The 14860-nt window shown below is 45.2% G+C and overlaps 1 protein-coding gene across 4 annotated transcripts in view; it reads left to right on the top strand.

Moving 5' to 3' along the window:
* Nucleotides 1-302: 302 nt before the first annotated feature.
* DDX6 (DEAD-box helicase 6) overlaps nucleotides 303-14860 on the top strand; it is a 45933-nt gene continuing 31375 nt past the window's right edge. Inside the window, exons 1-4 of one of the 4 annotated variants that reach the window (XM_030917866.1) lie at nucleotides 303-323; nucleotides 5724-6192; nucleotides 11350-11413; nucleotides 13080-13184. In XM_030917866.1, coding sequence (XP_030773726.1) covers nucleotides 5993-6192; nucleotides 11350-11413; nucleotides 13080-13184 — 369 coding nt within the window. In that variant the 5' untranslated portion in view covers nucleotides 303-323; nucleotides 5724-5992. Of the gene's footprint in view, nucleotides 324-407; nucleotides 846-935; nucleotides 1089-5723; nucleotides 6193-11349; nucleotides 11414-13079; nucleotides 13185-14860 lie in introns of those variants that run through there. The other 3 variants (XM_030917864.1, XM_010367474.2, XM_030917865.1) reach the window with 3 other exon arrangements.

Genomic DNA, 14860 nt, shown 5'->3' with positions numbered 1-14860 from the left:
CCCTCAAGTCCGGTGCCTGCCCCCACCCCCAACCACCCCCCCAGGCGCACTCTCAAGCCCAGAGCCTTCCCCTAGCCAGGCGCGCCCTACAGGCCCGCCCTGCCCCTCCGCGAAGCGCCCCTCGCGCGCTCTCTGGAGTCCTCCCTCCTGCCTCGCGCGGCCTCCGGGCCCGGTCGGCCCCCCTTCCGGCCCCCACACTCAGACGCGCGCCCGGCGTCTCCGGGCCGGCTAGTCCCGCGCCTTCCTGGAGCGAGGCGCGCCCCGAGAGGCTCGGATGCGGCCCCTTATGCCCGGCATCAGCCTCCCCGGCTAGCAGAAGTCAGGTCAGCTTCCTGTCCCCGAGCAGTTGCCCGGGGGCCGGTTTTCAAAACATATCCTTAGACATGTAATAAAGAGATGCTCCTCTGGTCTCAACTCCCTATTTTTACTTTGCAGGGGCGAAGGCAGGGCTACCCTTGCCAGCCACCATTCCCCAATCACTCCGCAGCTGTGGAAAAGCAGCCGTCTTGTCCCTTCAGAAAGGAACTCATAGTTCCCCCTCGAACTTTTCTCGTCGGTGTGAGAGAAAGGCCCTCCATTTTCTCCTCAGGAGGCTTTCGCGGCCCGGCTTTCTCTCACCACCAGGCAGGGAAGGCAGTGACGCCGCGGCGGATGTAGCCGCGGCGGCCGAGGTTTCGCCATCTTGAGTGGAGGAGGAGCCGCGGTCGCCGCCATGCGGAGAGGCAGGGAAAGAGGGAGGAGGCGGCGGGCAGGCGAACGGGAGAGCGAGGGAGGGGACAGAGGAGCCGAGTTAGCTCAGCCCGGCGGCGACTTCGGCGGCGCCACGAGAGCGGGCAGCGGAGGAGGTAGGGGTGGACGGCCGGGGGAGCCGGCGGCGCGGGCGGCTGGGCTGCGCGCCCCTCGGAGCCGGGTGGGGGCGGGGGCGGGAGGAGGCCGTAGCGAGGGGGCCGGGTGGGGGCGGGCGGAGGTTTCCGAGGAGGAAGGAGCGGCCGCCATTTTGGGAGCTTCGAGTCAACAATAAAGGACCGAGGGTGCCGAGCGGGAGTGGCCTCCTTGGTAGGACACGGGCCCGAGCCGCGAGGCCTGGGGTGAGGTGGTGGGGTCGAGGTCAGCGGCGCTGTGGGGGCTGCGGGGAGTCCCCCGGGCCGGCTCTGGGGGACTCTCTTGGGCGGAGGCCTAAGGCCTGGCCGGGCCTGGGGAGGAATGCGGGTGGCAGCTGTGTGGGGTGGGGGCGCCTGAGAGGAGGCGAATATAGGAATGTGGTGCGCGGCAGAGTCGGCAGGAGGAGCAGGCTAAGTACTCCGAGGAGCTTTATCGAAGATGAGGGAATATGAGGCCGAAGGGGGCGGCAAGGACTTAGGGGGATGATGGTGGAGGTTATAGGGTACGAGGCGGCCCTATAGGGGGCGGCAGGGACATGCTGTATTGGAAGGCTCGGTTCAAAGCGAACTGACCGCTGCTTGATTGCGGTAGGCCTTGCAGGTCAGTAACAAGAGGGTGTATATGGAGCCCCAGACTCTTGGAGGAAAGGAGGGGGATTTCTGGGTTGGGGGGTCCCTTTGGGGCCTCCTTCGGGGAGTCCCTATTGTTTGCTACTGATGGAGCTGGTTGCCGGCTCATATTGCGCAGATAGGATTGCAGAGCCCCAACCTTTTGTGTTTATGGTCAGAGGGAGCTGACTTGACGTGTGTGTGTTTGGAGCGAGGGGCGGCAGGGGGGAGGGTAAGAAATTTCCCTACAATTATGGGGCTCCAGTCATTGACCTGTCTCTTTCCTTTATCTTTTTCTTTTCTCTTCCACAGCCCCCCTTTCCCTTCAGAATAAAACCCAGTCACTCCAACTTGCAGGCAAAGCTTAGAAAAACTGCGCTGCATTTGCAAACAAAAGCTCTTGTTGGCGATGACGATAGTGTTTTGGGTGTGAAACTGTCAATTGCTAACTACGATCTGAGAAGTGCTGTAATTAACTCCACTAGGGGCTCCTCCCAACTAGTCTACGTTTCTAGTCTGTTTCTCGTTTTTTTGTGTTTTGTTTTGAAAATGTAGAAAGATAACTTGCACATCTAAATTGGGAAGGGATTGGAGGAATATTTCCTTCTCTGAGACAAAGCTGCAGTGCAGGTTTCAGTTTAAGAAGGGAGCAGTTATCACATAGTCTCATTTTGGATTTAAGGATATAGGAGGTCTTACTGTGCATGATGGACAGTAATGATGATATCGTTCGGTCTTTAGAGGTTGCCCTTTTCATCCTCTTAGTGCTCTGCAAACAACTAAGTCTCGGTGTGAACTGCGTGATGTCGCTGATCATAATATAAACCCGTCAATACAGGAAAGTAGCTGTTAACCATATCTGCTTAAGATGTCAGTCAGAAGGACTTTAAAGTAAACAACTTTGTGTATGTGATAATCAGGATTTGCTTGTGAGCAACTTGTTCTTTTTTTTTTTTAAGGAAGGCATAATCAAGGAACATTTTGTCATAAATTTTGAGATCTGTTGACTTTAAAATTTTGAGTTTCACATGCCTTGGTATATGGCAGAAAGAATCAGCACTTGTAAGCTGTGTATTTTATGTAAGAAATGTAACGGGGTTGCTGGGCGCGGTGGCTCACGCATGTAATCCCAGCACTTTGGGAGGCCAAGGCAGGCGGATCAGCTGAGGTCAGGAGTTCGATACTAGCCTGGCCAACATGGCAAAACCTCGTCTCTACTAAATATACAAAAAATTTAGCTGCGCGTGGTGGCGGGCGCCTGTAATCCCAGCTACTCTGGAAGCTGAGACAGGAGGAGAATCGCTTGAACGCAGGAGGCGGCGGTTGCAGTGAGCCGAGATAGTGCCACTGCACTCCAACCTGGGTGACAGAACGAGACTCCGCCTCAAAAAAAAAAAAAAAAAGAATTGTAATGGGATTAAATCAAAAGCCAACAGAGTAGAGCTTTGTTTTCGGGTCTTTGTATGTTTTTATTAACTACAATTAAGATTTCAGTTGGGCACGGTGGCTCTCGCCTGTAATCCTAGCACTTTGGAAGGGTAAGACAGGCAGATATTTGAGGTCAGGAGTCTGAGACCAGCCTGGCCAACTTGATAACACCCCATCTCTACTGAAAAATACAAAAATGAGCCGCACTGTAATCCCACCCAGCTACTCGGGAGGCTAAGGCATGAGGATCGCTTGAACCCACGAGGTGGAGGTTGCAGTCAGCTGAGATCGGGCCACTGCACTCCACCCTGGGCAACATGTCTCAAAAGTAATAATAATAAATAAAAGTGGCTGGGCGGGGTGGCTCACGCCTGTAATCCCAGCTCTTTGGGAGGCCAAGGTCGGCGGACCACCTGAGGTCAGTTGTTCAAGACCAGCCTGGCCAACGTGTCCAAACCACGTCTTTACTAAAAATACAAAAATTATCTGGGCATGGTAGCGCATGCCTGTAATCCCCAGCTACTCAGGAGGCTGAGGCAGGAGAATCGCTTGAACCCGGGAGGTGGAGGTCGCAGTGAGCTGAGAGCGTGCCATTGCGCTCCAGCCTGGGCGACAATGCAAGACTCTGTCTCAAAAAATAAAATGAAAAATAAAAGTAAGATTTCCATTTACAGGATAATTTTAAAATGAGGTTGACCAGTTTTGTGTCTTTTTATTTTAAGCGGAGTTTTGCTCTTGTTACCTGCGCTGGAGTACAGTGGTGTGATCTTGGCGCATTGCTGCCTCCGCCTCCTGGGTTCAAGTGATTCTTCTGCCTCAGCCTCCTAAGGAGCTGAGATTACGGAGGACCACCACCACGCCCAGCTAGGTTTTGTATTTTAGTGGAAACGGAGTTTCACCATGTTGATCAGGCTGGTTTTGAACTCCTGACCTCAGGTAATCCACCAGCGTCAGCCTCCCAAAGTGTTTGGATTACAGGTGTCAGCTACCGTGCCTGCCCTGCCAGTTCTTTTTTTTTTTTTAAGTATTAATTAGATGTACTACTCTGGGTTTCTTGGAAAGTTTTCTTAAAATTACTAGTGTGGCCGGGCGCGGTGGCTCAAGCCTGTAATCCCAGCACTTTGGGAGGCCGAGATGGGTGGATCACGAGGTCAGGAGATCGAGACCATCCTGGCTAACACGGTGAAACCCCGTCTCTACTAAAAACTACAAAAAACTAGCCGGGCGAGGTGGTGGGCGCCTGTAGTCCCAGCTACCCGGGAGGCTGAGGCAGGAGAATGGTGTGAACGGGAGGTGGAGCTTGCAGTGAGCTGAGATCCGGCCACTGCACTCCAGCCTGGGTGACAGAGCAAGACTCCGCCTCAAAAAAAAAAAAAAAAAAAAAAATTACGAGTGTGTTTAGTCTTCCACAGTTTTTTTTTTAAACAGGAATTTTCCTGTTTTATTAATTAATACTATTTAAAATTAGAAAAGTTATTAGCAGAGTTTGTTATAAATGAATAAAATTATTAGCGTTATCTTGTTTTTGTCAGTTTCAAAATAATCATTTATACAAAATTTGTGTGTATCGTCTATCCTTAGGATCATTACTTGCTGAATACATTGTGGCAGAAATACACTATTCTCTTGACTGCTTCATGTATTGTTTTAAAGGACAAAAAGGAAAAAGGAAAATACATTTTTCTTCATAAAGTTTTTTTTTGTTGTTTTTTGAGACAAGGTCTCACTCCGTCACCTGGCTCACTGCAGCCTCCATCTCCTAGGTTCCAGTGATTCTTGGGCCTTAGCCTCCCGAGTAGCTGAGACTCTCATTACAGGTGTGCGCCACCACACCTGGCTAAATTTTGTGTGGTTTTTTTGTTGTTTTTGAGATGGAGTCTGGCTCTGTTGCCCAGGCTGGAGTGTAGTGGCACAATCTTGGCTCACTACATCCTCCGCCTCTTGGGTTCAAGCAGTTCTTTGTAGCTGGAATTACAGGTGCCTGCCACCATGCCTGGCTAATTTTCGTATTTTTGGTAGAGACTGGGTTTCAACATCTTGGCCAGGCTGATCCTGAACTCCTGACCTCGTGATCCACCCACCTCGGCCTCCCAAAGTGCTGGGATTACAGGCGTGAGCCACCACTCCTGGCCTAAATTTTGTGTTTTTAGTAGAGATGAGGTTTGACTGTGTTGTCCATGCTGGTCTCTAACTCCTCACCTCAAGTGATCACCTGCATTGGCCTCCCAAAGTGCTGGGAATACAGGCGTGAGCCACGAACACCCAGCCCATAAAGTTTAATAGTTGAAATTCATAAGGGCACAAAAGTGTTGTTGTTTTTTTTTCTGGAAGTGTGAAGTTCAAGTCAAAAGCTCACTTAAGTCTGTAAAGACTCTCAATTGCTATCAGAAGTAGAAGAAAATGAATTGTCTTAAGTTGTGTGATACTTCAGTGAGTTGTAATGCAATTAAGTATAATGAATCACTGACTTTTAGAGATGTCAGAGACTTTTAGAGAATTCATGGGGAGGAAACTGAACAGATAATAATTTGACAAGTAGTGCTAATTTACTAGTCTCTTTCTACATAATCTTCTCTGGATTGCTTTGAATTAACAATTTTAAATGTTTGAGATTGGCCTCATTGTGTTTTTGAGATAGTTCAAAGTTGTGTCTTTCCTAGCTTGGCTAGTGATTTGGTCTAAGTGTAGCTGTATTATTAATTCTTAAATATAAAAGAGAAGAGTTCTTTCAAAGGGGGTTCTTTTAAAAAGGAAACAAAGTTTTTCTGTTGTGTTTGCTAATTTAATTTTGTTTGTTTGTTTCAGATTGACGTGAGTGAATTCAGACATAACTCAAGCTTGTTAGAGGGCTTTTTAAAAATAAAAAGTTGATTCCGTGCAAGGGAGCAAGTTACTGCTGCTTACCGTTCAGAGACTTACAGGTGCTTGCCTGCATTGCAATAAAGGACTCATTTATTGAGCAAGACTTCTATTTATCTCTTCATTTTGGAGAGCCTAATAAACTGTTATTACAGTTTCTCTACTGACTTTCAAAAGTTTTGAAGTTTGAAAGACACCTTTGCAACTAAAACAGCATGAGCACGGCCAGAACAGAGAACCCTGTTATAATGGGTCTGTCCAGTCAAAATGGTCAGCTGAGAGGCCCTGTGAAACCCACTGGTGGCCCTGGAGGAGGGGGCACACAGACACAGCAACAGATGAACCAGCTGAAAAACACCAACACAATCAACAATGGCACTCAGCAGCAAGCACAGAGTATGACCACCACTATTAAGTAAGTGTTAGAGTAAATAATAAATACTTTTGGGGAACCAAGATTTTTGTTACTTTGGTGTTGACTGTTAATACTTATGCCTTAATTTAACCATTTTGATTCCAAATAGAGGACAGATGACTTTGTTTTATGGCCAGTAGGTATTTGCAATAGAATAACGTTATTTCTGCTATAATTTATTCAGCATGTAGTGATCCTAAGGACAGATGATATACAGAAATTTTGTATAAATGGTTTTTGGAAACATTTCTGGCTTTTGTAATTAGTGTAAAAGTTATTAGCTTAGTTTGTTATAAATGAATACAATTATTAGTCATTTTGTTGTCAGTATAGTTTTTTTAGTGTTGTTATGACTGCACCTTACCCTAAACAGCACATAAAGCCAACTTTAAGTATTAAATTTAAAGACTCAGTCTGAGTGTTTAGAGTATTTAAAGACTTGCCCAGCCTTCTGAACTCCAAGCATTATTCACTCAGAAAATTTCCTCATAACTTTTTTTAGCTTATGGAACTTAGCTTTTTTACTTTAAAAAAAAAAAAAGTTGGCTGGTTGAGGTGATTCACGCTTGTAATCCCTGTACTTTGGGGAGGCCATTGTGGGAGGATCACTTGAGTCCAGGATTTTGAGACCAACCTAGGCAACATAACGAGACTCTGTCTCTACCAGAAAAAAATATTTTTTTAATTGTTTTTCCTTCTTTTACATATAAAACGGGAACTAAGAATTTTGAACTCACAGAACACAGTTCTGAACAGTCTCAGAAACCTTTTGTTAACCTCAAAATTGAAGAGCCTCCTCTTACTAGAGGGTATTTTTTCTTTTAAAGCTGAAAGTATGTAGGCTATTTGTTACTTTTAAGTGTATATTTTAATTAGAGTATTTGAATGGTAACCATCACTGTAAAGATTCAGTTATAGGAAATTAACATTTAAGATTCTTGGCTCCAATTGATACTTGGCTTTTGTTAAGAAGTTGCCATACAGGGCCGGGCGCGGTGGCACATGCCTGTAATCCCAGCACATTGGGAGGCCGAGGCAGGCAGATCACCTGAGGTCGGGAGTTCAAGACCAGCCTGACAAACATGAAGAAACCCTGTCTCTGCTAAAAATACAAAATTAGCTGGGCGTGGTGGTGCATGCCTATAACGCTACTCGGGAGACCGAGGCAGGAGAATCACTTGAACCTGGGGGGTGGAGGTTGCAGTGAGCTGAGATTGCACTGCTGCACTCCAGCCTGGGCAACAAGAGTGAAACTCTATCTCACAAAAAAAAAAAAAAAAAAAAAAAAATGCCAGGTGCAGTAACTCACGCCTGTAATCCTAGCACTTTGGGAGGCTGAAGCGGGCAGATCACGAGGTCAAGAGTTTGAGGCCAGCCTGACCAACATGGTGAAACCCTGTCTTTACCAAAAATACAAAAATTAGCTGGGTGTGGTGGCACGCACCTGTAATCCCAGCTACTCAGGAGGCTGAGGCAGGAGAATCACTTGAACCCGGGAGGTGGAGGTTGCAGAGAGCCGAGATCGTGCCACCGCACTCCAGCCTGGGCGACAGACTTTGTCTCAAAAAAAAAAAACAAACTTGCCATATGAAATAATTTAACCCTAGGAATCCTTATAAGATGTTGACACTGGGTTACTGAACTGAGGTATATGTTTTATTACAACCTAGATCTTTTCACTTCCTACAGAAAAATAGCTTATACAAGCTACCAGACTATCGTATAGTTACTGTATGTGTTTCACTAGGACCTCTAATAACTAATTTTCAACAGAATTGGTTAGGTCACTGGTAGAATTGGTATTAGTATATATTCCATTTTTTTAAGGTGAATGCTTTAATTGATAGAGAAATGAATACTACTTCGGTTGTAGTTTGTCTTGACAGAATGTAAGTAGGTTAGCAAAATTTAGACTATCTTTAATTTTTTTTTATAACCTTTTTTTTTTTTTTTTTTTTTTTTTTGAGACAGGGTCTCACTTTGTTGCCCAGGCTGGAGTATGGTGGCATGATCACGGCTCACTGCAGCCTCAACTTCCCAGGCTCAAGTGACCCTTCTGCCCGTGTGCCAGTAGCAACGGGGTTTTGTTGTGTTGCCCAGGCTGGTCTGGAACCCTGAGCTCAAGTGATCTGCCCATCTTTACCTCTCACAGTACTGGGATTACAGATGTGAGCCACTGCGCCCAGCCTATTTTTAATTTTTTTTTTGAGATGGACTCTCACTCTGTTGCCCAGGCTGGAATGCAGTGGTGTGATCTCAACTCACTACAACCTCCACCTTCTGGGTTCCAGCCATTCTCCTGCCTCAGCCTCCCAAGTAGCTAGGATTACGGGTGTCCACCATCACGCCTGGCTAATATTTGTATTTTTAGTAGAGACGAGATTTCACCATGTTGGCCAGTCTACCCTTGGATTCCTGACCTCAGGTGATCTGCCTGCCTCAGCCTCCCAGAGTGCTGGGATTACAGGCATGAGCCACTGCACCTGGCCTATGAGGATATTTTCTATTTAAAAAGTTCTGGGGCTGGGTATGATGGCTCATGCTGTTCATCCCAGCACTTTGGGAGGCTGAGGTGGGAAGATCACTTGAGGCCAGGAGGTTGAGACTAACCTGGGCAACATAGCAAGACCCTGTCTCTACAAATAATAAAGGCTGTGGCGAGCTATGATGGCACCACTGCACTGAAGCCTGGGTGACAGGGCAAGACTCCATCTCAAAAAAGTAGTAAATTCTGATTTTGGGACAACAGTGGGTTTTCTTTTCTGGTTTTCCTACGATTAATGGTTTCTTTTCAATTCTGTAAGTTCTTCAGATCTCATTTTCTGTGTCGTCTCTTCCATGAAGTCCTCTAGATCCCATCAAGTGTCTCAGAACGCTTCTAATACTTACCTCTGTCACTTACTTTCTCATTTTAAATAGTTTTTTCATCTCATAAGATTATAAATTTCTGGCCGGGCGCAGTGGCTCAAGTCTGTAATCCCAGCACTTTGGGAGGCCGAGACAGGCGGATCACAAGGTCAGGAGATCAAGACCATCCTGGCTAATATGGTGAAACCCCGTCTCTACTAAAAAAGACAAAAAACTAGCCGGGCGAGGTGGCAGGCTCCTGTAGTCCCAGCTACTCAGGAGGCTGAAGCAGGAGAATGGCGTAAACCTGGGAGGCGGAGCTTGCAGTGAACTGAGATCGGGCCACTGCACTCCAGCCTGGGCGACAGAGCAAGACTCTGTCTCAAAAATATGTATATATATATAAATTTCTTGTGGTCAAGCTTTGGATTGTATCTTAAACGCATTATTATTCACTATTTTGTTGAATTCAACAGTATGTCATACTGACATTTTTTAATCAGAAACTTTGATGATACAGACTTAGATGAAAGGCTTTAGTAGGCTGGGCGTGGTGGCTCACGCCTGTAATCCCAGCACTTTGGGAGGCTGAGGCAGGCAGATCACAAGGTCAGGAGTTCGAGACCAGCCTGACCAACATGGGTGAAACCCTGTCTCTACTAAAAATACAAAAACTAGCCGGGTGTGGTGGTGGGCTCCTGTAATCCCACCTACTCTGGAGGCTGAGGCTGGAGAATTCCTTAAACCTCAGGAGGTGGAGGTTGCAGTGAGTTGAGATCATGCCACTGTACTCTAGCCTGGGTGACAGAGCAAGGCTCCATCTCAGGAAAAAAAAAAAAAAGGTTTTAGTATAGTAGTCTTGGAATTGGTAGCAAAAAGTTACCAGTGTTAGAGTATTTGCATTATGTAGGACCTAGTTTTAAGTAAAGTAAGTGGTCTTTTTTTCTATCAGTTGAGCATTTGAGATGTTTTGGGGACTTTGGTTATGTAAGAACAGCTACAGTGAAAACTTATTCAAAGATGTCGCAGTTAAATGCTTTGTCTGCAGATGTTCCCTGATCTTTTTAATTATTAGACGCTTTGAGTATTTATTGCTTGAGGTTTTTACTTGGCCCAAAAGAAAGTTTATTTATATTCTCCTTGTTTCTATTCTCTTTCGTGGTTTCTGGCATTTCCGATAAAAAAAAAAATTTAAGAGATGCTCATTGGCTAATATTGTGCTATTATTTTGCCAGGCACTGTGCTGAGTGCATTACATCAATTATTTGATGTAACTGTTAACCTGTTTTGTTTATTTATTTGGTACGGAGTCTTGCTGTGTCGCGGAGTGCAGTGGCATGATATTGGCTCCCTGGTTCAAGCGATTCTCCTGCCTCAGCCTCCTGAGTAGCTGGGATTACAGGCGCGTGCCACCATGCCTGGCTAATTTTTGTATTTTTAGTAGAGATGGGGTTTCACCATATTGGCCAGGCTACTCTTGAACTCCTGACCTCAGGTGATCCACTTGCCTCGGCCTCCCAAAGTGTTAGGATTACAGGCGTGAGCCACGGCACCTGGCTTACTTATTTTTGAGACAGTCTCCCTCTGTCACTCAGGCTAGAGTGCAGTGTTGTGAGCTTGGCTCACTGCAGTGTCTGCCTCCTAGGTTCAAGTGATTCCCCTGCCTCAGCCTCCCGAGTAGCTGGGACTACAGATATGCCCACCATGCCTGGCTAATTTTTGTGTTTTTAGTAGAGATGGGGTTTCACCATATTGGCCAGGCTGGTCTCAAACTCCTGACCTCAAGTGATCTGCCTGCCTCGGCTTCCCAAGTGCTGGGATTACCAGTATGAGCCTCTATGCCTGGCCTGTTAACCTATTTTAAAAATGAGAATAGCCGGCCATGGTGGTTCACACCTGTAATCCTAGCACTTTAGGAGACCGAGGCAGGCGGATTGCTTGAACCCAGGAGTTCTATAAGATACGTAAAATCTTACAAGTTTTAAATGTTGAAAACTCATTTAAACTAATTTAAATTCAAACACATGCTGTGTAGGTCAAACAAAACACCTTTTGACAACAATTACACGGTATACAGTATTGCTTAAGACGATGGATGCCTTAATCCCTTCTGTTCTTGATTTTTTTATCCTCCTGAGATTGTTTCTGTATAAGAATACTTTTTCTAAAGTTGTTTAATTATCTCGTTAGATATATTAAATGGAATATATTAAACTTACCGTGCTTTTAAAACCAATTATAATTGAGATGAATCATCTTTGTTAGGATGCTATAAATTTTGATACTTCAAATTTACTGTATTCTCTCTAGACCTGGTGATGACTGGAAAAAGACTTTAAAACTCCCTCCAAAGGATCTTAGAATCAAAACTTCGGTAAGTTGGTTGTAAAATACAAGTAGATAATGGTGGGGAACTAGAAGTGAAGTACAGCTGTCCCTCGGTATCTGGAGGGAATTGGTTTCAGGACCATAACACCACTGCCACCCTCCTCCTCCAACCCAGTAAGATAGATATTCAGGCTATGTATTCCCATTTTATGGATGAGAAAACAAAAGTTCAGAGTAGTTAGTTATCTTAGTGTATTGTTTTCAACCAGGGAAAATTTTTGTCCCCCAGGGGGCATTTAGCAATTTGTAGAAATATTTTTGCTTATCAATGGGGGGATGCTAAAGGACAGCCCTTTACAACAAAGAATTTTGTGGCCCAAAATGTCTGTAGTGCTGAGCTTGAGAAATTTGACTTAGCCAAAGATATCTGTAGCTCATGAGTGGTAGAGGTGGGATTTGACTTCATGTCTTGTGATTTGCAATTCATGGCATGATATTTGTGTGAAAAAATAACACTATTCCACCAGTCCTTAGAAGACTATGACCAAGGACCCGGCGCAGTGGCTCTTGCCTGTATTCCCAGCAGTTTGGGAGGGCGAGGCAGGCGGATCACCTGATTTCAGGAGTTCGAGACCAGCCTGGTCAACATGTTGAAACCCTGTCTCTACTAAAAATACAAAAATTAGTTGAGTGTGGTGGTGGGCGCCTGTAGTCCGGCTACTCAGGAGGCTGAGACAGGAGAATCACTCGAACCTGGGAGGCGGAGGTTGCAGTGAGCCAGGATTGCGCCACTGCACTCCAGCCTGAGTGACAGAGCGAGACTCCATCTCTCAAAAAAAAAAAAAAAGGCTGTGACCAAGTGCCCTTTCCCCAAAACATAGTTTTTTAAATAGCTTGTGTGTCGAAGCAGGGACAAGTGGTTTTTCTTCAGGAAAAGTTGAAATATGGATTAAAACAAGTAATCTGCATGTATTTATATTTAAGATTGGGCAGGTAAAGTACTAAAGTCAGGTAAGTTTTCTTTCCTTGTTTTTTTTTTAAATTGAGATAGAGTCTGTCTTTGTCCCCCTAGCCTCTGCAGTGGGTGCGATCAGGGCTCAGTGCAACCTGTCTCCTGGGTTCAAGCGATTCTCCTGCCTCAGCCTCCCGAGTAGCTGGGACTACAGGCGTGCGCCACCACCCTGGCTAATTTTTTTTTTTTTTTTTTTTTTTTGAGACGGAGTCTCACTCTGTCACCCAGGCTGGAGTGCAGTGGCCGGATCTCAGCTCACTGCAAGCTCCGCCTCCCGGGTTCACACCATTCTCCTGCCTCAGCCTCCCGAGTAGCTGGGACTACAGGCGCCCGCCACCTCGCCCGGCTAGTTTTTTGTATTTTTTAGTAGAGACGGGGTTTCACCATGTTAGCCAGGATGGTCTCGATCTCCTGACCTCGTGATCTGCCCGTCTCGGCCTCTCAAAGTGCTGGGATTACAGGCTTGAGCCACCACGCCCGGCCTAATTTTTTATATTTTTCGTAGAGATGGAGTTTCACTGTGTTGGCCAGGCTGGTCTTGAACTTCTGACGTCAGGTGATTTCTTACCTTGGCCTCCCAAAGTGCTGGGATTACAGGCATGAGCCACCGTGTCCGACCCAGATAAATTTTCCGAAGGACACCAAATTTACCAAACAGTGTTATTTATTCTTTTATTGTTCCTTTTGTTTGTTTGACTAGGATGTGACCTCCACAAAAGGAAATGAGTTTGAAGATTACTGTTTGAAACGGGAGTTACTGATGGGAATTTTTGAAATGGGCTGGGAAAAGCCATCTCCTATTCAGGTATGTTAACCCTTTTTATAACATATATAAGGTTATGTGTCAGCCATTAAACAGTTTTCTTTTTGCTCTGCGGAAGTGGTATAGTGAACTAACGTTTTTCTCATGTGTACACAGTTTTTCTGAAATACTTAAGGGTAAATTAGAAAATCATGGCCTTTACAACTCTAAATATTTCAGTGTATATTTCTTAAGAATAGGGTATTCTCTTATGTAACCACAGTACAGTTACCTTCAATTAACATTGCTAAAATACTTCTATCTCATCTGTTATTCTAATTATTAATGGACCCAAACATGTCCTTTATAGCAGTTTTTTTCTTCTATACAGGATCCAGTCTAGGGTCAGGTATTACCTGTAGTTATGTCTTTTTTAGTCATTAGTGTTTCCCTAGTGTTTTTTCTTCTTTTTATGCCATCGGCATATAAAAATACAGCCTCCAACCCCCTTCCCCCACACCCCTTTTTTTTTTTTGAGACAGGGTCTTGCCCTGTCACCCAGCACCCAGGCTGGAGTTCAGTGGCCTGATCTCAGCTCACTGCAGCCTTGACCTCCTGGGCTCAAGTGATCCTCCTGCGTTCAGCTGTCTGAGTAGCTGGGACTACAGGCATGTGCCACAACACCCGGCTAATTTTTGTATTTTTTTGTAGGGATGGGGTTTTGCCATGTTATCCAGGCTGGGTTCACCATAGTGCTAGGATTACAGACATTAGCCACCATGCCTGGCCTCCTTTTTTTATTAATGGAACATTTCCCATTTTGGGATTTTCTGATATTCCGAAGTAATTAGATTCAAGTTAGGCTTTCTCAGCCTGAATAATGCAGAAATCACATTATGGCCTTCTCAGGGTATCATGTTTGAAGGTGTACATAGTGTCCATTTATTCTTCTTTGGTGATGTTAATTTTGATTACCCTGTCAAGGTATATGATTTTTCCATTCTATAATTACTGCTCTTTCTCCTCTCCATTGAGATGAATAAGCAATCTGGGGTGCGTTTTGAGACCATGCAAATACAGTAATACTATGGCCACCCTCCTCCTTCAACCCAGTAAGATAGATATTGAGGCTAGGTATTATCCCCATTTTGTGGATGAGAAAACAAAAGTTCAGAGCAGTTAGTTCTCTCAGCGTATTGTTTTCAACCAGGGAGAATTTTTGTCCCCCAGGGGACATTTAGCAATTTGTAGAAACATTTTTGATTATCATCAATGGGGGGATGCTAAAGGACCGCCCCTTACAACAAAGAATTTTGTGGCCCAAAATGTCAGTTGTGCTGAGCTTGAGAAACTTAACTTAGCCAAAGATACTTGTAGCTCATGAGTGGTAGAGGTGGGATTTGACTTTGTATCTTCAATTCATGGCATGATACTTGTTTTAAAAAAATCACAAAATTTCCCCCCTAGTTTTAGCACCCATTGGTGATTCTTGCTTGAGCTCATCTCTGCTCTGATGGGTTATGATGACTTTCCAATTCTAGCACTCCCTCTGTATTTGCTCCTATAAAGAATAAACTTCCCTTCCCCTCATCCATATTTATCTGTTATCAGTATGGACTTGTACTCACCTTTTTTTTTTTTTTCCTAAAAATATCCTAGATCTGGCCAGTGTAAGCTCTTTCAGGTTGGTTCCTGTGTGTTTATGATGTGTCCCCTTCATTTTTCTTGAGTATTTTCTT

This window comes from Rhinopithecus roxellana, chromosome 15 (assembly GCF_007565055.1).
Source record: "Rhinopithecus roxellana isolate Shanxi Qingling chromosome 15, ASM756505v1, whole genome shotgun sequence".
NCBI classification, from domain to species: domain Eukaryota; kingdom Metazoa; phylum Chordata; class Mammalia; order Primates; family Cercopithecidae; genus Rhinopithecus; species Rhinopithecus roxellana.
Note: the sequence above shows the minus strand (reverse complement) of the source record. Positions and strands in the feature narration are given on the sequence as shown.